The sequence below is a fragment of the Aotus nancymaae genome, unplaced genomic scaffold (assembly GCF_030222135.1).
Source record: "Aotus nancymaae isolate 86718 unplaced genomic scaffold, 86718_ANA_hifiasm-v0.15.2.pri h1tg000040l, whole genome shotgun sequence".
In the NCBI taxonomy this organism is placed as follows: domain Eukaryota; kingdom Metazoa; phylum Chordata; class Mammalia; order Primates; family Aotidae; genus Aotus; species Aotus nancymaae.
Window position 1 is genome coordinate 90,835,689 of NW_026988454.1, and position 25,949 is coordinate 90,861,637.

Sequence of the window (25,949 nt, forward strand, 5' to 3'; positions counted from 1 at the left end):
TGGAATCAAGTGATCCTCTTTGTGCCTGTTTTCCCAAGTGGCTGGGACAATAGGCACATGCCACCATGCCTGGCTAATTTTTAAATATTTTTTAGAGATGGGATTCCACTATGTTACCCAGGCTGATCTCAAATTCCTGGGCTTAAGTGATTCTCTCACCTTGGCCTCTCAAAGTTCTGGGATTATAGGCATGGGCCATTGTGCTCAGCTGAAGTCGATCTTGACTCATTGTCTTGTCTCTTGAAAATGAACATTTTCCTTGTTCTTAATATGTTGAGCAATTTTGCATTGTGTCGTGGACTCTGTAAAATGTTTTGTAGGTAAGACTCTAGTTTCTATTCTATTTCTCTGAAGAGTGTTAATATTTTAAATAGAAAATTAACTTTGTCAAACTCAAACTGTACACTCTTTCTCTTGGCCAGCAGCTGAAACCTCAGCTCATTCCTCTTGTCCTTAGCTGAGTGCTTAGAGTCTCTGCCTCATTCATGTATAGTTCAGGGACTTGTGTAGAGTTCATAAACATAATTCAGGCCTCTCCCTTTCTGGCTCTCTTTTTTCTCAGATTCCTTCCACACTTTCCAGGTTCTGTGGTCACTCTGAATTCCATTCTCTAATTCTTCAGGCCAGAAAGACTGCTTTCTGTTAGAATTTTAGCTGCCCTGTGCAGTGCTGACTATAGGCTAAAATCTGTAACAATGGGAAACTCATCCTTTTCTGGTCCTTCTTCCAAGTTTTGATTTTTACAGAATCTTCTTGCTTTTGTTCACTTTCTAGGCATTGTTTCTTTCCAGTCTTTGGATCATTGTTTTTGTTTATTTTACTTTATTTATTTAGTCCAGAGATTGTAAGTAAACGTGAGTTCTTATTTTTGAAAAGATTGATCCTGATGGATTCTTACTTGGCCATCCGAGACATATCTCATATAGTACCTTAGTGGGCTTGAGCCCATTTCCCCAAATTGTAACCTGATCAATTTGTTGACTTTTCTCATTCTCAGTCTTTCTTCCTCACACATGCTTCCTAAACTGTCTACATTCAAGAGTTTATCATGGTCCAATTTAGTGGTGACATAATTAAGACATATATTTATGAAATCATTTTGACAGTCAAATATGTTATTTAATTTAATCCTCCCAACAGCTCTTAAAAGTGTGCTTTGTAGGCTGGGTGCGGTGGCTCACGCCTGTAATCCCAGCACTTTGGGAGGCCGAGGCGGGTGGATCACAAGGTCAAGAGATCGAGACCATCCTGGTCCACATGGTGAAACCCCGTCTCTACTAAAAATACAAAAAATTAGCTGGGCATGGTGGCGCGTGCCTGTAATCCCAGCTACTCAGGAGGCTGAGGCAGAAGAATTGCCTGAACCCAGGAGGCGGAGGTTGTGGTGAGCCGAGATCACACCATTGCACTCCAGCCTGGGTAACAAGAGTGAAACTCCGTCTCAAAAAAAAAAAAAAAAAAAAAATGTGCTTTGTGAGAAGAATTAAAGTGTTGTCTCTATTTTACTGAGTTTCATTATGATCGTATCTTGCATATGATACTATGTTTATTAAGTGGCAGAATCCAACTTTAAAACCAGATGTGTCTGATTCTAAAATCTTACAGTACTGTGTATTTTGGGCTAGTTACTTTACCTTACTTATCCTGGTTTTCACATATGTAAAATGGGGATGATAAAACACATGACACATAGAATTATATGTCAGTTAAATGAGATATTGTGAATACATGGCATAGTGCAAGCAAAATAGTGAGTATTTATGTCAGCTTTTATTTTATAACAACCTTGAGTTCTCAGTGGTTTACAAGAATAAATATTTATTTCTTGCCTCCGGTTCATGTTGTCAACTACTGGTTGGATGCTATGACTCTATGCAGACTGCAGGCTGAGACTGCTCCATATATGTCCTTATTTTGGGACCTGAACTAAAGGAGAGACTTGTGTGCAACATGCCTTTCTTATGGCAGAGGTCACAGGAACTAGATTACATTTGGGATCTTGTACTCTCTCTAAAAGCCTGTGTTCAGAAACGATATGCAGCAAATATTCCATTGGTCAAAGCAATTCACATGTCCAAGCCCAAAGTCAGAGGGATGGGAAAATACATTTTATTAACAAAGGAGGGAATGAATAACTGCAAACAATAACATAGGTTACCAAAGATATAATCATCATGTTTTGCTTCTGCAATACCACAGTTAATATTTTCCAATAACTGGAGTAGAAGGTGGATCATTAAAAGGATATGGCTACTTGAAATGGCAAGAGTACAAAGGAGTATTTCATTACATGCCAAGATAAGAGTCCAGACAATAGCTGCCATGGGCATTTAGAGCAAGTCAGTGTGAGCCATAAGGACTAGGAAAAGTCTCATGAATGAGAGATGGCTTGATCTGGATCTTGAGAGAAGATTTGAGTTAGATAAAAGTCATTTGGAGCAGCTATAGCAAAATGAGCAAAGGTACAGTGTTGGACTAGTTTGATCCTTTTATTGGGGTGTTTTTATGGGGAAGATCATTGGAAGCAGCCTGGAGAGACTGAATATCAGGCAGGAGATAAAAAAGAGACCTTAATAAATTTTAAACAAGATTTAGAATTGAAAATTTATGTTTTAGGAAGAATTTTCCTGGCAATTCTGTAGGAGGTAAGATGGGCGGCAGGGAGTATTTATCTAGTGTTATCCACAACAACCACTATTCTTTTATGTAAGTTGTACACTGGCTCTGTGAGAGAGCATATCACAAAAATGTGGTGAGCATGACAAATATTTCCTCAATGCATACTTGACTCCCACTGGTAAGAAAACTAAAATTGTCTTACTTGTTTTTCTCAAAATCTCCTGTCTGACTAAATAAAGAGCATGCTTTAGTAGGAGACAATACTTCCCACACAGAAACATAATTAAAACAACATATCAGATAGGCCGGATGGTCAATAAAACAATTGCAAACTGGAGGAAAATATCTTTGCACTATCATTTTTATTTTGCTTTTGAACTAATCAAGGAAAGACAATTGGAACACAATTTTCTTTTGTGCACTTAAAAGTAGAGAAACAACTTCTAAAATTTTCCATCTTTGAATTTTTTAGCAAAATACAATGCCCAGAAGCTTTTGGAAAGCAGTGACAGTGGCTATGGTAAGAATTTCCATCCATTATTTTATCCCATTATTTCTCAGATTTTTTATTGTTATTGATTTTGATTCATTAATGACCTCTGGTAGATAATTATTATGCAATGCTTCTCTATTTTGGATGTGAAAATTAATAACATAAGTTTGAATGAGATTGTTTGATTTTCAGAATTATATTTATGACTTAGCTAAGTGGAAAAATGCTAAAGAGTAATGTATACATTTTTCAATCCTTAAATCAATGACCTAAAAAATTACAATTTTTTTTCAGATCTGTTAGGCCATCATTATTTATGTCATGAAGACTGCATTGCTTCATAATTAGTATGATATTGAAACTAGGTATCACAGGATGAAAAGCACTTAAAAATATATGTAGATTAACATCTGGAATCTTGGAGACTGAAATTGTGGGAGAGAGAAGGGACTGAATATTTATTTAACTTTTCTTCCATGCCAGATACTGTGAAGTGCTATACTCACTTGTTACATAACCGTTCAATGCAGTTGTTGTTGTTATTACTCTCATTTCACATATGAGGAAACTCATGCTCTCCAAGGTGAAGAAAGCTACACAAGGCCTCATAGTTAATAGTGGGTAAAGCTGGTGTTCCACCTAGGTGGGTTTGACTCTAATATCCAGTCCCCTTCCATTACATAATGTTGTCTCTCCGCATTGCTCCATTCTCTTATTTCTTAATCCTTTATCAAAGGGAACTGGATTCCACATAGAACCTAGAATTTCTATTTTAGTTAGTGGATGGTCTATATATCAGTGGTCCATGATTTTCAGAAGTTCAAATTTAAAATATAAATTAGTACTATAAACAAGAAAATTAAATTTATAATTTGGTGCTTAAAATACATACTTATATAAAAACAATTTTATTACAATAACAATAAAAAAACTTAAAAAAATCCAAATACCACCATAAGTAATTTCTTACTTGTCCATGTTCTCTTTTCATTTTTGTCCATGTGCACACACAATTTGGTAAGAGTTATGTTCTTTAATTAAACATTTTAGTAACTATACACCATTACACTAGATGGACATATCATTATTGATTACGCCGTTCCTGTAATGTTTGTAACAAGTTATTTTCAATTTTCTGCTACACTGTGATAAACATTTAAATTCATATGGTGCTTTTTAAATTGTATGTAATTGCTGTGGAATAAATATCTTGTAGATATTGGGTCAAAGAGCAGCAAAATAGAAAATTAACATAAAATGTTCTACTTAAACAATTTTTAAGCTTAATGAAATACAAAATATTATCATATTGAAATGCTGTTGTGTCCAGGGTTCCCAGTACAACTCTTAGGCTTGATGATTGTCTAGAAGAAGTCATGGAACTCAGAAGAGTTGTTATACTCATGATTATGGTTTATTACAGCGAAAGAATGTAGATTAAAATGAGCAATGGGAAAATGTGCATAGGTGAAATTTAGGAGAAACCAGGCACAAGCTTCCTGGTGTTGTCTAGCAGTCAATTTGCAGGGGGGATGCCCTTAATTTTCTCAGTAATGACATGTGACAATATGTGTAGAGTACTGTGAACCAGAGAAGTATCCTTGAGGCTTAGTACCAGGATTTTTTGGGGGGTCATTCACATAGGTATGTAGCACCCATGTGATTGACCTTAGCTACTTAATCTCCAGCCCCCAAAAAGCCAAACCAGTACAGAATGGCTCAAGGCAAGAGGCATGCAAAAGCATTCTTGTCATGCAGGTTATTCCAAGGACTCAGAAGTTCTCTCCCAGGACCAGGTCAAGAGCCACTCCTTTCTTAGTATTGTGCAATTTGAGCGGCCAAAGCCTACTGAACTAACTCTTTATTACACATTGGTGTAGAAATAGTTCAAGAAGGAGGATTGAAAAATCATGATGTTGTGATGTTTAAAAAGGCTTGGAAGATTAATTAGTTCAAACTTTACTTTTTTATAGCATGAGTAACTGTGGCTCAGAGCAGCTAAATTATTGCCCAATCACACATCTAGTTAGTGGTAGACAAAATGCAAGAGGAGTAAGTGCAAGGTTTTCGATGAACTTCCACTTAAGGTCATTGTGCAGGTTTAGTGTTAAAATATTTTCCTATTAAAATGCTACCTTATTTGTTCTCAGCTTTTTAGACTGTAGAAATACCACCTATAATGCATGTTTAAAATATGGATACCCATGGCCCAACTTTAGAGATTCTTATTTGGTAAATTTGGGTGGGATGCAGGAATTTGCAGTTTTTAACAAAGTACCCAGGTGATTTCTAATACTTGTCAGTCCAGGACCACGCTTTGAAAAACACTGTTGCACAATGATAACTGATAAATCTTCCTACAACCCAGATTAAATTATGCCATTCTGTTTTTAAAAGAAAAGTCCATTGGCTCTTCACTTTCTGCCTAATTAAATATCACTTTCTTCAGCCTGTCATTTCATTAACTTCCACATTATAGCCCCAAGTATCTTTCCTCTCACTATTCCCTAAAGCCCTAACAGAACTGACTTTGTGCACTTCCCTTAATGGTTTGTGTATACTTTTACTGCTATAATTTGTTCCTATTAGAACTCTAATGATTACTTCTTGTTTTTGTCTGCCTGGCTTTTTTCCTCCCTCCTTTCTTCTCAGGGAATCTGCCCCTATCTCAGTCCATGTGGTTCTGGGCTGGGTGGGTATAGAGGAGATGGAAAGATTCTCTCAGGCTAGTAATATTTGGACTCATGGAACATGCATGGTTTAAATTAGTATTTGGAGGATGAATATGACTTTGAGAGGAGGAAGACAGAGAAGTGGGCAAGAACAAGTGAGTTGTGGCTGATGCATGGGAAGGAGTATGTGGTGCAAAGTAAAGAAATGTACTTTGGGGCCAATTGTGGTGTAGGTACTTAGACAATTTCGGTCAGATGATGGGTCAGCAGAAATATTGGAGCTTCAGAAATGGAAAGCATTTATATGACAAGATGGTGTGTCCTGTTTTTTATATTGAATTTTCTGATTTGCAAATGAGAAAGATGAAAGCCTGATACTCAACAGAAGGAATTCTGCAAACTATAATTTTGAGCACTGGAGTGTTGGTCACCTCTGGATCTTGATTTTGCTTACCACTTCCCTTATAGTCTTTCATTTTGTCTTTCATGGGCAGAGACAAGAATTTTTTGGCTCTTTCTATTTTTCCAATGAATTAATATGGTGTAGACTTTATGTACTGCTCCCCTAGGGACCTTTTTTGTATGTCATTAAACAAAAACCATATTGAATATTGACTGTTTCTTGTTCTCTTGACTTAATTTTCTTACTGATTTGGGAGAGGACACAAGAAAGTATGGGGAACAAAGAAAGTGAATACTTAAATGTTTTCTTCCATTCAGAATGGGACAATTTTCTTCAATGGCTCAAAGATGACATTAAACATTTAATATCTGGTTTTCTGATTCCAAATCTCATATTTCTTCCAAGAGGTGAGAGTGACTAATGATACTCAATTAGGTTGTTAAAACATGGTATGGTGTTAAAAATAACCAATGCTACTAATTTTTTGCCTTTCAATTTTTGCATTATTGGAGAATATTTGACCATAATAAAACAGAACTACTTATATATTTTTTAAAAATGGATGTTTTGTTTTATGAGGTTTTCGATTCTACACTCTTTGAGCAGGTGATCTATTGGTCTGACAAATAATGTCTTCTTTTAATCTGGCATTTGGAGTGTGAGGCTGGTGAAAAGATATTCTCATGTCAGTATCAGACTAAAATTATGCTGTATAGAGGAAGAGAGCCACCAGGTAGCGCTCAAGTACTATTCATCAGTGTTAGAACATGCATATGCGGTCAGGTTAGGGTACAATGGTGAAGCAACTAATTTTGTTCATTCTCAGCAAACTGACACAAGAACACAAAATCAAACACTGCATGTTCTCACTCATAGGCGGGTGTTGAACAATGAGAACACATGGACACAGAGAGGGGAGCACTATACACTGGGGTCTGTTGGGGGGGAATAGGGGAGGGACAGTTAGGGGTGGGGAGTTGGGGAGAGATAGCATGGGGAGAAATGCCACATATAGATGAAGGGGAGGAAGGCAGCAAATCACACTGACACATATGCACCTATGCAACAATCTTGCATGTTCTTCACATGTACCCCAAAACCTAAAATGCAATTAAAAAAAAAGAAAAGAAAAAACAAAAGTATTTAATTAAGAACTTTTTTCTCATATGTGGATGAATTCTAATATAGAACCACAAATTCCATTGTTAAAATCTATTGAAACTAAGATAAAATTTTATTGCTTATTTGCCATGAATACATAGTTTTCTCTTGCACAGTGCAAAACAAGAAAAGATAGGAATAGGAATTCATGATTATCTTATCATAAGTAGTGCTTAAAAATCTTCTGTCAGAAAAATGGCCAGAACTCTCATGCAAAGAGGAAAAAGTTTGCATACAGGGTTACTGCATTGTGAGATGTACTTCTCCCTGGGATTTTTCTGGAGGGGACTTCTGTTCACCCTGAGGGTGTCTGACTTTGCTAACCCCTTCCAAAAATATGGAAAATGATAAATGTGCATATTACTTTTATAAAAATATTATATTATTATTACTAAAGTTATTTTTTTCTAAGTACTTTAATATAGCATTTGAAAATACTGGGGGATCCAAGATGGCCAGTTAGGAGCAGCTCAGGATTGCAGCTCCCAGCGAAAGTGCAGAGGCCTCTGCAGGTGATCCCCAGGCAAACAGGGCCTGGAGTGAACCTCAGCAGTCCTACAGCAGAGGGTCCTGACTGTTAGAAGGAAGACTAAGAAACAGAAAGAAATAACTTCATTATCAACAAACTGGAAGTCCACTCAGAGACCCAATCTGAAAGTCAACAACTACGAAGATGACAGGTGGATAAGTCCACAAAGATGGGAAGAAACCAGCGCAAAAAGGATGAAAACACCTGAAAACAGAATGCCTCTCCTCCTACAAGGGATCACAACTCCTCACCAGCAAGGGAACAAGACTGGATGGACAATGAGTGTGATGAATTGACAGAATCAGGCTTCAGAAGGTGGGTAATAAGAAACTTCTGTGAGCTAAAAGAACATGTTCTAACCCAATGCAAAGAAACTAAGAACCTTGAAAAAAGATTTGACGAAATGCTAACAAGAATAGACAACTTAGGAATATAAATGAATTGATGGAGCTGAAAAACACAACATGAGAACTTCACGAAGCATACACAAGTTTCAGCAGCCGAATTGACCAAGCAGAAGAAAGGATATTAGAGGTCGAAGATCTACTCAATTAAATAAAATGAGAAGGCAAGAGTAGAGAAAAAAGGTTAAGAAGGAATGAACAGTCTCCAAGAAATATGGGACTATGTGAAAAGACCTAATCTACGTTTCATAGGTGTACCTGAATGTGATGGAGAGAATGAATACCAGCTGGAAAATACTCTTCAGGATATTATCCAGGAAAACTTCCCCAACCTAGCAAGGCAGGCCAATATTCAAGTCCAGGAAATACAGAGAACACCACAAAGATATTCCTCAAGAAGAGCAACCCCAAGGCACAAAATCATCAGATTCACCAGGGTTGAAATGAAAGATAAAATGCTAAGGGCAGCCAGAGAGAAAGGTCGGGTTACCCACAAAGGGAAGCCCATCAGACTCACTGCAGATCTCTCAGCAGAAACCCTACAAGCCAGAAGAGAGTGGTGGCCAATATTCAACATCCTTAAAGAAAAGAACTTTCAACCCAGAATTTCATATCCAGCCAAACTAAGCTTCGTAAGTGAAGGAAAAATAAAATCCTTTACGAACAAGTGAGTACTCAGAGATTTCATCACCACCAGGCCTGCTTTACAAGAGCTCCTGAAAGAGGCACTAAACATAGAAAGGAAACCAGTACCAGCCACTCCAAAAACATACCAAATGGTAAATAGCATCAACACAATGAAGAAACTGCATCAACTAATGGGCAAAACAGCCAGCTAGCATCAAAATGGCAGGATCAAATTCACACATAACAATATTAAACCTAAATGTAAATGGGCTAAATGCCCCAATCAAAAGACACAGACTGGCAAATTGGATAAAAAGCCAAAACCCATCGGTGTGCTGTATCTAGGAAACCCATCTCACATGCAAGGATACACAAAGGCTCAAAATAAAGGGATGGAGGAAGATTTACCAAGCAAATGGAGAGCAAAAAAAAAGCAGGAGTTGCATTTCTCATCTCTGATAAAATAGACTTTAAACCAACAAAGATGAAAAGAGACAAAGAAGGACATTACATAATGGTAAAAGGATCAATGCAACAAGAAGAGCTAATGATCCTAAATATATACATACCCAATACAGGAGCACCCAGATACATAAGGCAAGTTCTTAATGACTGACAAAGAGACTTAGACTCCCACACAATAATAGTGGGAGACTTTAACACTCCATTGTCAATATTAGACAGATCAACGAGACAGAAAATTAACAAGGATATCCAGGACTTGAACTCAGACCTGGAACAAGCAAACCTAGTGGACATTTACAGAACTCTCCACCTCAAATCCACAGAATACACATTCTTCTCAGCACCACATCACACCTACTCTAAAACTGACCACGTAATTGGAAGTAAATCACTCCTCAGCAAATGCAAAAGAACGGAAATCATAACAAACAGTCTCTCAGACCACAGTGCAATCAAGTTAGAACTCAGAATTCAGAAACTAACTCAGAACCGCACAGTCTCATGGAACAACTGGCTCTTGAATGTTGACTTGATAAACAATGAAATGAAGGCAGAAATAAAGATGTTCTTCAAAACCAATGAGAATGAAGACACAACATACCAGAATCTGTGGGACATATTTAAAGCAGTGTCTAGAGGGAAATTTATAGTGATAAATGCCCATATGAGAAGCAAGGAGAGATCTAAAATTGACACCCTATCATCAAAATGGAAAGAGCTAGAGGAGCAAGATCAAAAAAACTCAAAACCTAGCAGAAGACAAGAAATAACTAAGATCAGAGCAGAACTGAAGGAGATAGAGACACAAAAAACCCTTCAAAAAATCAGTAAATCCAGGACCTGGTTTTTTGAAAAGATCAACAAAATAGACCACTAGCCAGATTAATAAAAAAGAAAAGAGAGAATAATCAAATAGATGCAATAAAAAACAATGAAGGGGATATCACTACAGATTCCACAGAAATACAAACCATCATCAGAGATTATTACAAACAACTCTATGCACATAAACTAGTAAACCTGGGAGAAATTGATAAATTCCTGGACACTTGCCTCCTCGCAAGCCTAAACCAGGAAGAAGTCGAAACCCTGAATAGACCAATAACAAGGTCTGAAGTTGAGGCAGCAATTAAGAGCCTATCACCCAAAAAAAGCCCAGGTCCAGATGGGTTCACAGCAGAATTCTACCAGACATACAAGGAGGAGCTGGTACCATTCCTTCGGAAACTATTCCAAACAATCCAAAAAGAGGGAATCCTTCCCAAATCATTTTATGAGACCAACATCATCCTGATACCAAAACCTGGCAGAGACTCAGTAAGAAAAGAAAATTTCAGGCCAATATCCATGATGAACATAGATGCAAAAATCTTCAATAAAATACTGGCAAACCGATTGCAACAGCACATCAAAAAGCTTATCCACCATGATCAAGTAGGCTTCATCCCAGGGATGCAAGGCTGGTTCAACATATGCAAGTCTATAAATGTAATTCACCACATAAACAGAACCAAAGACAAAAACCACATGATTATCTCAATTGATGCAGAGAAGGCCTTCGACAAAATTCAGCAGCCCTTTATGCTAAAAACTCCCAATAAACTAGGTATTGACGGAGTGTATCTCAAAATAATAAAAGCTATTTACGACAAACCAACAGCCAATATTATACTGAATGGGCAAAAACTGGAAGCATTCCCTTTGAAATCGGGCACTAGACAAGGATGCCCTCTCTCACCACTCCTATTCAATATAGTATTGGAAGTTCTAGCCAGAGCAATCAGGCAAGAAAAAGAAATAAAGGGTATTCAAATAGGAAAGGAGGAAGTCAAATTGTCTCTATTTGCAGATGACATGATTGTATATCTAGCAGACCCCATCGTCTCAGCTCAAAATCTCCTGAAACTGATAAGCAACTTCAGCAAAGTCTCAGGATACAAAATCAATGTGCAAAAATCACAAACATTCCTATACACCAATAACAGACTTAAAGAGAGCCAAATCAAGAATGAACTGCCATTCACAATTGCTACCAAGACAATAAAATACCTAGGAATACAACTAACAAGGAATATAAAGGACCTCTTCAAGGAGAGCTACAAACCACTGCTCAACAAAATAAGAGAGGACACAAACAGTTGGAGAAACATTCCATGTTCATGGTTAGGAAGAATCAATATCATGAAAATGGCCATATACTGCCCAAAGTAATTGACAGATTCAATGCTATCCCCATCAAGCTACCAATGACCTTCTTCACAGAACTGGAAAAAACCACCTTAAACTTCATATGGAACCAAAGGGGAGCTCACATAGCCAAGGCAATTCTAAGCAAAAAGAACAAAGCAGGAGGCATCACACTACTGGATCTCAAACTATACTACAAGGCTACAGTAATCAAAACAGCATGGTACTGGTACCAAAACAGAGATACAGACCAATGGAACAGAACAGAGGCCTCAGAGGCAACACAACACATCTACAACCATCCAAGCTTTGACAAACCTGACAAAAACAAGCAATGGGGAAAGGAGTCCCTGTTTAATAAATGGTGTTGGGAAAACTGGCTAGCCATGTGCAGAAAGCAGAAACTGGACCCCTTCCTGACACCTTACACTAAAATTAACTCCAGATGGATTAAAGACTTAAACATAAGACCTAACACCATAAAAACCCTAGAAGAAAATCTAGGCAAAACCATTCAGGACATAGGCATAGGCAAGGACTTCATGACCAAAACACCAAAAGCATTGGTGACAAAAGCCAAAATAGACAAATAGGGCCTAATTGAACTCCACAGTTTCTGCACGGCAAAAGAAACAGTCATTAGAGTGAATCGGCAACCAACAGAATGGGAAAAAATTTTTGCAATCTACCTATCTGACAAAGGGCTGATATCCAGAATCTACAAAGAACTAAAGCATATTTACAAGAAAAAAACAAACAAGCCCATTCAAAAGTGGGTGAAGGCTATGAACAGATGCTTCACAAAAGAAGACATACATGAGACCAACAAACATACGAAAAAATGCTCATCATCACTGGTCATTAGAGAAATGCAAATCAAAACTACATTGAGATACCATCTCATGCCAGTTAGAATGGTGATCATTAAAAAATCTGCAGACAACAGATGCTAGAGAGGATGTGGAGAAATAGGAACACTTTTACACTGTTGGTGGGAGTGTAAATTTGTTCAACCATTGTGGAAGATAGTGTGGCGATTCCTCAAGGACCTAGAAATAGAAATTCCATTTGACCCAGCAATTCCATTACTGGGTATATATCCAAAGGATTATAAATTGTTCTACTATAAGGACACATGCACACGAATGTTCATTGCAGCACTGTTTACAATAGCAAAGACCTGGGACCAACTGAAGTGCCTATTGATGTTAGATCGGAGAGGGAAAATGTGGCACATATACACCATGGAATATTATTCAGCCATCAAAAACGATGAGTTCGTGTCCTTTGTAGGGACATGGGTGTATCCTGGAAACCATCATTCTCAGCAAACTGACACAAGAACAGAAAACCAAACACCACATGTTCTCACTCATAGGTAGGTGTTGAACAATGAGAACACATAGACACAGGGAGGAGAGCATCACACACTGGGGTCTGTCAGGGTGAAATAGGGGAGGGACAGGGGGGTTGGGGAGTTGGGAAGAGATAGCATGGGGAGAAATGCCAGATATAGGTGATGGGGAGGAAGGCAGGAAATCACAGTGCCATGTGTGTACCTATGCAACAGTCTTGCATGTTCTTCACTTGTACCCCAAAACCTAAAATGCAATTAAAAAAAAAGAAGATACTGAAGAAAAATGTGTAGTTTCTATATGTAATTAAAACTTTTTAGATCTGTGCTGAATTAATACTATTACAGAAAATACCTAATATGGTAATTTGAAAGCATAAAATCAAAATATGATTCTTATTTTTAGTTTTATGCTTCTATTATGTGAAATTCTAAACATACAAAAGAAAAGAGAATAATACAGTTGATCCTTGGACAATGAGGGTTTGAACTGTATGGGTCCACTTATACAAGAATTGTTTCAATTAAACACATATCTCAATGGATGGAAAATGCTCCTATGTGGGGTGACTTTTTGCTTACAGGGGATCTACTGTGGGTCTTGAGTATATGTGGATTTTGGTATACTTAACAGTCCTGAAGCCAATACCCTGCATATAAATGTATTTATCAATCAACCTCAGTACTGACCAATATTCTGCATTACTGCTTCATCTGTGCTCTTCAAGCTTATTTTTTTCTGAAGTATTTGAAGTTTTTAAAAGTAAATCTAAGAGATTATATCATTTTACCTGTGAATATTTAAGTTTGTATTGACAATAGATGAGAACTTCAAAAAACCCCCCATAATCACAGTACTGCTATTCTATTACCAGAGCACTTGATAGGTAACTTTGTTTTAAAGCTCAATCAGGCAGTATGCCATCCTCAGTGAGAAAACATTTGTTTTGAGAGCTTAAAATGAGAATATGCTGTAGGATATTGAATAAATATATGTATTTTTAATATAGGTGGCCGGGCATGGTGACTCACGCCTATAATCCTAGCACTTTGTGGGGCTGAGGCAGGTGGTTCACCTGAGATCAGGAATTCGAGACCAGCCTGGCCAATGTGGTAAAACCCTGTCTCTACTAAAAATTCAAAAATTAGCCAGGCGTGGTTGTGTGTGCCTGTAGTCCCAGCTACTAAGGAGGCCGAGGCAGGAGAATTGCTCGAACCTGGGAGGTTGCAGTGAGCTGAGATCGCCACTACACTCCAGCCGGGGTAACAGAGTGAGGCTCCGTCTCAGAAACAAACCATAAAAAGGTAAAAGCTTTTTAAGATAAACTGTATTACATATATTCTACATTTCATTATTTAATTAAACCTTATGTATCTCATGTGTGGGTCACTGGACAAATGAAAACCAAATACATTTCTTGAGATAGGTGAGGTCTTAAGTTAGAGAAGTGAAATATTTTCAATGTGCATATTTCTGTTTATAAGTTAGATAAGTGCATAGCCCTAATGTGCATGTTTCTGTTTTATTGCCATTGTCTGAATAAAAATCATGAATATGACCACATTAGCTAAATTCTGCCTGCTGTGAGACTTAAGACTTTTTGATGTGCAGCTCTGTTTATTTTGGCTTGCTTTCTTTTTCAGACTTTATGTGATGTAATGTTCCCTATAAAAGTCTGACATCAATAAGGATAGGAACTGACTCATTACATTTTCTGAAGATAATCAGAGTTTTTAGGCTTTTAGTATTCTCCTCCATGCCCATCCATATTGACATATTGCTTCAGCTGAGGCAGGCGTGACCACAGGGTTCGTTTACCTCAAATAGCCAAAGCTTAAGATCATGCCGCAGAGTTCAGCTAAGACCAAGAGAGGAATGCAATTGCCTAGCCTGAATGTGAGTGATATTGCATATTCTTTTAGGAATGTAATGTTTAGATTATATCTAGTGGCAGTGAAGAGTAAACAGACAGCTTTCTTCCTCTAAGATCTTGTAATACTTCCATATTATTTACAACATCATTATTTTAACTCAGTGTATTGCTTGTGTGTGACAACTTTGCAGGATTTTTCCTGCCAGACTATTAACTTAAAATATAAAAGAATGCTGGAAAAAATTGCTTATTGGATTAAATTGCTAATCCAATAAGGAAAAAGCTTTTGACTATCCTCTCTGTATGCCTGCTTTTCTTTATAAAGAATTAAAAAGCATAGGACAAGTAACTTTCTCTCTTCAAATATCTATGAATTTTATCTATTAACTAATTTATGAAATACTTAAACCAAACTTCTATTAGGTGGATAGATAGAATTCTTTCTTCAAATTCAGAAATTCCCCAGCACTTTAAACCTTTGAATTATTTGTATTTTGATATGTATTTACCTATTTTTTTCTCTATGCAAGTCATGATAGGGAAGTGAGTAGAGCTGGGTTCTTATCTGAAATTATATATATACACATCTATATATACACACACACATAACACATATTATATAATGTATACATATATACACACATATAAGACACACATTTTATATAAATATAAATATATATACACACACACATACACACACACACAGAACACCTTAAAAAGCAGATTTATTCAACAGAATTAGTTTCAGTTAGGTTTGGACTAACTAATCTAAATAATACTAATTAAATCTGTATTAACAAATGGCCTAAATGTGCCTCTTTTTGCCTATTCAGGCATAAAAAATGTTCTGCTTAACAAAAAGTGTTATCAGAAGTATTTTATTTTGTATAAAACATTATAGGCTAATGTAGAGTTGATTCATTTTATCTAATTTCCCTGAAATGTATCTTCCAGTAAGAAACCTTCCAACATATTCATCTACTAAAAACTCCAACAGTAGAAAATGGAAAACTTCTATCCCTGTTGAAAGGATCCTCTTTTTTTTCCAAAGGCGCAGAAACTTCAGAATGAGATAGTATTGAGTGTGAATTCTAGTTCTGACACTGACCTTGGTTTAAGTTACTTACCTTCTCAGAAATTCAATTTCTTCATCCATTGAAAGAACTTAATACTATCTAATAATAATGGCTATACTGGGGATTTTTTTTTTTTTTTTTTTGAGACAGGGTTTTACTGTTACCCAGGCTGGAGTGCAGTGGCGTGATCTTGGCCCACTGCCACGTCAACCACCTGGGCTCAGGTGGTCCTCCCACCTCAGCTTCCTGAGTAGCTGGGACCACAGGCGGCACCACCACACCTAGCTAATTTTTTTTTTTTTGAGAGGGAGTCTTGCTCCATCACCCAGGCTGGAGTGCAGTGGTATGATCTTGGCTCACTGCAACCTCTGCCTCCACCCGGCTAATTTTTGGATTTTTTGTAGAGTTGGGGTCTTGCCATGTTGCCCAGGCTGGTCTTGAAATAGCATTATCTTTTAATAACAAGTAATTTAATTTTTTATTTTAATAGCTACATTTTATTGAACCCTATGCAAACATTGTGCTAGTGCAGAAGACATGTTAGTGCCCATTTCACTTTCCTTGGGCCTTTCATTGTGCTCCGGTGAAACCCCAACTGCCAGTATCTGTGTCTCTGTGCCTCAGTGTTTTTATTCCAGCTCTGAGTAGGTGTAGACTAAAGTGCTACGTAATTCATATCCCCAGGAGCAGCCCTCAGCTAATGACCTAACCCCTTTGTTGGTGCACAAATATAACAGTTACCTTACTCCTTGGGTGGAATAATTTCTAAGGTATATTCTTTGTACCATTTTCCCAGAGTTTTCTTACAAAATTAAGCTCCAGTTGCCCCTTGTGGTAGCTGCTTTACCCATGTCCTCTTTAATGGTTGCTTCTGTTGCTCAATTAGTGTCTCTGCTTCTTTAACATATTCTCTGAAATACCCAAATTTACTAACTTCAAATTTTTGCATTGGGATCTGCTTCTGGGAAAAATTAAGACAGCAAGTTATTTTATATTTCACCATCTCAGCTTTAAACAGTTCTCGAGGCCAGACACAGTGGGTCATGCCTGTAATCCCAGCAGTTTGGGAGACTAAGGAAGGCAGATCACTTAATCCCAGCACTTTGGGAGGCTGAGGAAGGTGGATCACTTGGGCCCAGGAGTTTAAGACCAGCCTGGACAACAAGGCCATATGTAATTGCAAGGGACTTTGGGAAATACCAGCTACCTGGGTAATAAGGTACCTAACTATAATTTAATTATTTTGGGAAAAGGGAAAATGGATTTTTGTAGACAACCAGCACTCTCTACCACATTTTTGTAGTAGAGTATGTATTTTTGGTTCTTTGTAAACATCACTAATTGCAGACAAGGAAACAGAATATGAAACTATCAACCTGTCTGGCATCTTTTACTCAAATCAAGGTATAGAGCTTTTACATACTAATGATAATATCTTGGATTTTACCTCATCTCTCTTTTTTACCCAACCATATACTTACCTAGAAATACACTTTCTCCTCTCATATTTTTATACATTTGTATACAACATCTTGATTTATATCTTGATTTATTAGTAATGAGTATTTAGATTGAGCTTTGCCTAATCTCTTGTGTGTGTCTCTTCCACTTTTTACTGAATAACTTATATTGCTTTATTGGTTAGAAAACGAGAAGTGAAATGAGAATGAATGAAAGTCATTGCAGGGAGTCTCACATTTTCACACATAATAACTTCCTAAAAACAATTTTAGAAAGTAAAATGTTAGAAAGTTGCTGATATGCTGATATCTGTTCTCAGATGTATAAGAAATAGTATTTCATCTCTAAGTGTATTTCAAGCAAATGCTATATTTATTTATGTATTTATTTTTGTATTTAGGCAAAGCAGATGGTAATTAATGATCTTCAAAAGTAGGAGGCCTGGGGCCAGGGGCCTCTGTTGCCTATTCCTTGCCTTAAGAATTGTCTCCCATTCCTGAGGGTCTGTTACTCTTCTGTAGCTACCTGGGAAGATTGTTGTGCAGTCAGTAGTATTTTAATCAAACATCAGGTCTCAATAAGTTCCTAGAGCAGGAATGAGGGAAGCGGTCACCATCCAACTGTCATACCACTATCTGGTGCACATGCAACTCATAGTAAGGCTCCCCATATGCTGTCTGCTTGAGGCTCATTTGGAAATAAAGGAAAGGATCATGAAATGTTGGTGTAGGAGGGGAGTTGTGTTAGTGGCACCATGGGAAAAAGCAGATTTTACTTACCTGTAGTTTCTTGGTGGGGTATGGGGAGCTCAAGAGAGGATCAGAGGTAGGGCCTACGTTTGCTACAGTGGACTTGTGATGGTTAATTTTATCACTTGACTGGGCTAAAGAATGCCTAGAGAGCTGGTAAAACATTATTTTTGGGTGTATGTGTGAGAATGTTTCTGGAAGAGATTAGCATTTGAATTGGTAGACAGAATATAAAAAGGTCACACTCACCAATATGGGTGGGCATCATCTAATTCACTGAGGGCCCAAATAGAACAAAAAGGCCAAGAATGGATGATTTACTCTCTCTGTGTTTGACCTGGAACATCTGTCTTCTCCTGCTCTTGGTCATTTGCACTCCAGGTTCCTGGGCCTTCAGACTTCAACTGCGACTTGTGATACCACGCTCACACTCTGTAGTACCCTTCTGCCCCCATTCATAGATCTTCAGAGTCAGACTGAATTATATTACTGAGTTTTCTCGTTCTCCACCTTGCAGGTGGCAGACGGTGGAACTTCTTTGCCTCCATATTTGCATGAGTCTATTTTGATTTTACATGTATCCTATTGGTTCCGTTTCTTTAGACAACTCTGACTAACACATATTTTGGTACCAAAAGTGGTTCCAGAGGAAGAGAACTTTAAGAATAAATTTTCTGGATAGGTCAAGGACTTTTAGAATTGGCTTTCTAACCTGATTAAACTTGCTAATACTTGATTTCCAGTCGTAAATAGAGCACTTATAGTTCCATGGCATGAACTGTTAATAGAGCTTTGCAAAATATCTGCATTGCTTACTCCTAATCAACCAATTATAAGAAGAAAGGAGATAAGTGACTCTCTATATAGTATTTTAAACATGTTTTTTGTAAACTAAAAAATATAATGACATTGGTTGCTTGCTCCTAATGTCTCTGGACAAAGTGGTGAAAGAAAAGGGTGAGCTCAGGGATTTGAATTCCCAGCTAATGCACAGCATAAATGATCTAAAAGCTTCTGGGTATGCCTTGAAAGACAACCTTATTTCCTGTAGCTGCAGGGCTGGAATTACTAAAAATCAATGACAGAACTTCATCCTTCCACTGGCTAAATTAAAATGCAAGTGGAATTTCCAGCTTCACAGGGTGTCTAATAGTAAAGTAAGGGCATTAATTGGGAAAGAATGGGATTCCGTAAGTGGAGATAGACATGTGTGGGAAGATCTTGATGAAGCTGGGAACATTGAGTTTCTAAATTCTGATGAGTTTTCTTTGCCAGTGGAAGAGGTCTCCCCATCCCTGGTGGAAGTAGCTTCCCCATCCATAATGGTGTCAGCCTTTCCACTGCCATCTGAGAGGATTAACCCTGCCTTGCCTGAGGAAATAGTAATGGCTTCCCTAAAGCATTTGCTGTGCGAAACAATGTTGATTCTCCTCAGTACCACTCCCCACCCCACAACCATTCTTAGCTTCTAGATTTATTACCAAGAAGTGAAGTGACCTGCATAAGATATTTCTACTTAAGTTTACTAAACTCAAATCCTAGCAGGCCCTTGAAGGTGAGGTACAAAATGTGACCCATGAAGAAGTACACTACACTGCAATAAAACTACTTGAGTTCTCTAATTTATGTAAGCGGAAATCCAGGAAAAAGTGTGGGAAAGGATATAAGGGTGTGGGATAATGGTGGAAAAAAACATAAAGTTGGATCAGGCCAAATTTATTTATATTGGCCCACTAAGCAGATTCTACATTTATGTTGCAGCTTGGTGAGTTAGAAAGATCTCTAACAGTTTGTTTGTTTGTTTGGCTGAAACATGGATCTAAAGATAACTCACTGTGAGGAAATGGATATGCCTGACCACCCTTGGTTTAATGTAATGGGAGGGATTCAAAAACTTAGGGAGATTGGAATGTTAGAGTGGATTTGTCATTTGAGACTTACCCACACTAGGAGGTCCAGAAGACATATTTTTCACCAATACTTTGAAAAAATAAGTTTGGCAGTGGACCACCAGCATCCTTGAAGAGCTCAGTGAAATCTGGCCTCTTCTTGTAGGCCACATTTTACAGAGGAAACTATAGCTGCTCAATTGGAAATCCCAAATACAATTGGGGTAATTGGACCCTGGAGTGAGAGGGGCCAAGTGATGGCACTCCACTGCCAAAGACAAAGTGGGTATAGGTAGTGTAATGAACAGAAGAGTCAAAGCAACAATCAGAACTCTCTGACTTGCTTAGACATAGGGTGTCAGCTAGTTAATCACGGTGTTCATAGAAATGAAATAGATAGGAAACTTAAAATTCTTCATCCATATAAGCAGAAAAGTTCCAGATCAAGTGAACAAAGTCTAATCACAAAATAGAATCATGATTCTCTAATGAATTCCCAGATGATGGGGTTCAGGACTCACCACCCCAAAATATAGCCCCAAAAGGCCATAGCCTTTTACAAGAGTAACTGTGCACTGGGGGAAAGGAAATAATCAGAGATTTTGAGGACTATTGGTCACTGACTCTGAACTGACACTGATTACATACAAAATATGGCTGTAGGAAATCAGAGTATGCCACCCCAAATGTGCCTCTTTGGCATAAGGACTATTTTAAGCTGTTTATTTTGAGAAACTGCAGATACAGGAGAAGCCTTGAAAACAGAGTGGAAGTTACCATTTTCTAAGATAAATTTATATCCATAAAGAGACTCTCCATTAGTAAAATTGTCTCCTCTGTACCAGGAGAAGAGGGATGACTAAATAGATAAAAACTCTTAATGGGGAAGGCATTGACTTAAACCTGGATAACAAATCTTACATTTGTTTACTACACTTTTTCTGATCACCTTCCTGTAACCAACCTTTCCCCGCATTCTTACTTTTTGTTTCAGCAAATGATGGTATTTAAGTCTGAAGTTTAAACTACTTCTTTGAGATCTACTCTAAAGATTACTCATTCATGTGGGTTATCTCCCATGTATACAGAAGGTATACATGTTATTAAACTTCTGTTTTTTTTTGGTTTTCACTTGTTAATCTTTTTTTTCTTCTTGTTGTTGTTGTTATGGAGAGTCCCAGCTAACAACTCATGAAAGGTGGGAGACAATTATTTTTCCTTTCCTACACAGACTTCAGCCAGTTTACAGATCCAAAACCTTTTGAATGAGAGGGAGGCTGGGTCCCTTGAGGAAGCATCCTGGCACACCAGGATCCTTCTAAAAATTTATAGCCTTAATGTTTCTCTCAGCCTTCTCCAAAGGGACCTATGGCCATAGGGTAAATGTGCATTGGGGGAAAGGAAATAATCAGGTATTTTGGGGACCATTGGTCACTGGCTCTGAACTGACACTGATTACAGGAGATCCAAAACGTCTCCATGGCCCTCCAGTCAGAGTACAGACTTGTGGAAGTCAGATGATCAATGGAATTGTAGCTCAGGTCCAACTCACGGTGGGTCTTTAAACTCTTTCTGTGGTTATCTCCCCAGTTCCTAATGCATAACTGAAATAGACTTACTTAGCATCTGGCAAAATACCCACATCTATTCCCTGATCTGTAGAATAAGGGCCGTTATGGTGGGAAAGACCACGTGAAAGCCATTGCAATTGCCTTTACCCAGGAAGATAGTAAATCCAAAGCAATAGTATACTCCTGGAGGGATTGCAGAAATTAGTGCCACCATGGACTTGAAATATGCAGGGGTGATGTGCAGAACTTTGGGCAATGTTCCTGGTTGTTTACTTTGCTTGGAGGAAGAAATCACCAGAGTTGAGATTATATACCTATTTATGGGCTATACCCAATGGTTTGGCTGAATGGTCAGAGACTTGGAAGGAACAGGATTGGAAAATTGGTGACAAAAATATTTGGGGAAAAAGTATGTGGCTAGACCTCTCTGAATGGGCCAAAAAATGTGAAAATATTTGTGTTTCATGTGAATGCTCACCAAAGGGTTACCTGAGTAGAGGATGATTTTAAAATCAAGTGCATAGGATGACCCATTCCATAGATACCAGTCAACCTCTTTCCCCAGCCACCACTGTCATAGGCTTATGAGCAAAGTTTTCAGAGTGGCCAGGTTGGAGGGTAAACAAGGGCTCAGCAATATGGATTTCTACTCACCAATACTAACATGCCTAAAGTAACTGTTCGGGGCCCAATCTGCCAGCAGTGGAGACCAATACTGAGACCATTGACATGGTGCACCATTCATTGAGATGACCGGCCAGATATCTGGTGGCAGGTTGATTCGACTGAACTGCTTCTTTATTCAGCCTACCAATTCAAATGCTAATGTCTGGAATAGATACTTACTCTGAATCCAATTTGCCTTCCCTGCATGAAATGCTTCTGCCTAAACTACCATCCACAGACTTATAGAATGTTTTATGCACTGTCATGGTATTCTATACTGCATTGCTTCTGATTAAGGTACAATTCACAGCAAAAGAAATGGCCGTGGTCCTGTGGTCAAGGAATTCACTGATCTTACTATGTTCACCACCATTCTGAAGCTGCTGGCTTGATAAGACAATGGAACAGCTTTCTGAAGACAGTTACAGCACCAGCTAGAGGGCAAGGTTCTCCAGGTGTCTATGCTCTGAATCAGTGTTTAATATGTGGTGCTATTCTCTGACAGCCAGGATTCATAGGTTTAGGAATCAAGGGGTGGAAAAGGGGTGGCACCACTCATTGTTATCTCTAGTGACCCACTGGCAATGTTTTTGTGTCCTCTTCCTTTGACTTTATATTCTGCTCGCCTAGAGGTTACATAGTTCCACAGGGAGATATGCTTCTACCAGGTGATACAACAAAAATTTCATTGAACTGGAAGTTAAACCTGCCACCTGGCCATTTGGGGCTCCTCATGCTTCTAAGTCAACAGGCAAAGAAGAGAGTTATGGTACTGTCTGGGTGATTGATCTTGGACTATTAAGGGGCAATTGGGTTACTACCCTAAAACGGAGGTAAGGAAAAGTATATCTGGAATACGAGAGGTCCTTTAGGGTATCTCTTAGTATCCAGGCCCTGTGATTAAGGTCAATGGAAGGCTACAACAACACAATCTAAGCAGGACTACAAATGGCCCAAATTCTCCAGAAGTGAAGGTTTGGGTCATCCTGCCATGTAAAGAACTACAACCAGCTGAGGTGCTTGCTGAAGGTAAAAGGAATATAGAAGGGGCAGCAGAAGAAGACATTGGCTACAATAATATTACTAGTTACAGAAATGAGGACTAAAATTGTAATTACTATTTCCTCTGTATTTTGTTATGAATATATGTGTTACAGACATTAAGTAAATATCTTCTTTCCTCTCTTACTCCCTTATCATGTAACATAATATGTTTTTACTTTATAGCAGTATTTAAGCTGTGTTTTACATAATTGAATTTAAGTTATGGGACATCAGGAAAAAAGATAAGACCAATTGAAAACTTTACCTCCTCTTATGGGGAATAAGTTAGTGTACTTTCCGTTGTACGCAGAATAGTTGTGTCATGTTAGGTAGAATTATGACCTTGTTTTTGTCTTTATCTGGAAATTAAGTATGGTTTAAAGAGATATGTATGGGTGTCAGATTAACAAGGGATGAACTTGTGAGGACTAATTTTATGTGTCAGCATGACTGGACTAAGGGATGCCCAGATAGCTCATAAAACAGTATTTCTGGATGTGTCTGTGAGGGTGTTTCCAGAAGATATTAACATGTGAGTCAGTAGACTGAGTAAGGAAGATCACTCTTAACCAATGTGAGTGGGCATCATCCAATCTATTGATTGAGAGCTCAAATAAAACAAAAACGTGGAGAAAGGGTGAATTCATCATCTCTCTGTTTGACAACTCAACTGTCTTCTGCCCTTGGGCATCTAACAGCACTCCTGATTCTTACACTTTTGGACTCTGACTGGGATTCACACCATTGCTGCCCCATTCCTCTGATTCTCAGAACTTTGAACTTAATACTGAATTATGACACTAGCTGTCTTGGTCCTGCCCCTCACAGACAGCAGATTGTGGGATGTCTCAGCTTCCATAATTGTGTGGGCCAATTTCTATAATAAATCTGTCTCTCTCTTCCCCTTATTAATTCTGTTTCTCTGGAGAATTCTAATCCAGGACATATGTGACTTTTATCAGCCATGAGATGTAGGGAACTGCTGCAAGTGCTTCTAAATGCATAGGCAATTCCCAAAAACATAGCCAGTGTATGATACTCTATTTGCCATTCTGATGGAGACCAGGTCTTGTCTCCCAGAAGCAATAGCTTGGGCATAGTACCACCTTATGAAGCTATAACTTTTAGTCAAGTGAATTATAAATTCTCTGATTTAGTCTTTGTGGTTTGAGGGAATTGATACATAATGTAGCAAAGCATGCAATTTTTGGAATTCAAGTGTATGAAACTTAAGGATCTCATAGATGTATTTCAATTACCTACATACTTTCTGTCCCTGTAATCATGAATATTTGAGAATTAGCTAATCTCTTCTTTAGGTATGTGGTATACTCTTTGTCTAATGTTTATCTATCTGCATTTCGGATTTACCTAGACCCTTTTGAAAAGGGGTTTTCTTCCTCACAAACTCCTGCATTAGAGAATATTTATGATTCTTTTTCCTAATTCTGTTTTATGTTGCCTTACTTATAACTGTATATATTCTAATTGTTAGAATACACATGTCTATTAGTAATAATTATAATATGTGTGTTTATATCTATTGCATTAACTACATGAAATTTGTTGAGGAGCGGGACAAATTTATGACTCTTTTTATTACTAAGAACAAGCTTAGTTTACTGTTGGTACTGAATGAATGTGTATTGCTAATTATGTAATTTTAAAAGCGGAATGTCTTTTTCTTTATTTGGTTTCTTAAGCACCTTTTCATTCAGATGAAGTGCCTAGATGTATTTTGGAGAACTATCCGGATTTCCATACAGTTTCTTTTTGCTAAGTCCCATCTAGTCTGGATATGCAATGGGAAGTTGCATTTCCTGGAATATTCAGTTGTACAATACAAACTCCAAAAAAATTGTCTTGAAAGTTCAGGGATTTAGGATTTGGAGGAAGTAGCTTGACTTGATGAATTAATAGAAATTCCTCCAAACCTGTAGACTTCAATGTTGGACTGATTTATTGAAGGTATAGGATTCCTCCCCCTGATCCCTCCAATGAGATACTGCCTTGCATATTTTGCTACTCTTTGAAGCACAGTTGTTCTCCAATAGTTCATTCTTAACATTTCAAAGAATCTTCAGATGTTTTCCTTAGGTTTATTAATCATAAAAGCACTGTAAAAATTTTCCAGACAAACTCCATCTGGTCACTTCTTGTTTGGTCCTTCTATAATTCTAATTACTCAACATTTGTGTTCCTGTTTCTGTTTAGAAATTGCACATTAGTTAACAGAACTTTTTTGGGTTAGGATTATTCCAAATCAACTGAAATAACAATATACATTCAAACTCCTTTGTTGCCATACCCGGCACTAAATGGAATAAATATAACAACTAACCCATTAGAATGCCCTTGTGAAACATTACAAGCTTTGGGGACCTCTCAATAATCCCCGCTCAATATGGGAAAACAATTTGATGCCACTCTAAAACATTAAGACTTGCAGTTTAGGTTTGAGACACTTGAGTAGGCAAAGCCCTAAGTGGAAACTTGATATATAATACTTTTTGACCTTTCAAAGATAAAATCACAGAACCACAGAATATTTAGAACAAGTTCTTAGATCTAAAAACAGCCGAACCTTGACCTCTGAAGATCTAATCATTCTGACAGGATATCTCATAAAGGGCATATGTTTAATTACCTTATCAAGTCTGGGTTAAGAAGTTTAATTTTGAATGACATTAAATACTTCTCTCACT

At 37.8% G+C, this 25,949-nt stretch overlaps 1 protein-coding gene across 2 annotated transcripts in view; it reads left to right on the forward strand.

Moving 5' to 3' along the window:
- Nucleotides 1–3,074: 3,074 nt before the first annotated feature.
- FILIP1 (filamin A interacting protein 1) overlaps nt 3,075–25,949 on the forward strand; it is a 249,567-nt gene continuing 226,692 nt past the window's right edge. The window contains exon 1 of one of the 2 annotated variants that reach the window (XM_012471812.3): nt 3,075–3,139. In XM_012471812.3, the coding sequence (XP_012327235.3) occupies nt 3,101–3,139 (39 nt within the window). In that variant the 5' untranslated portion in view covers nt 3,075–3,100. The remainder of the gene's footprint in view (nt 3,140–25,949) is intronic. The other variant, XM_012471814.3, reaches the window with a different exon arrangement.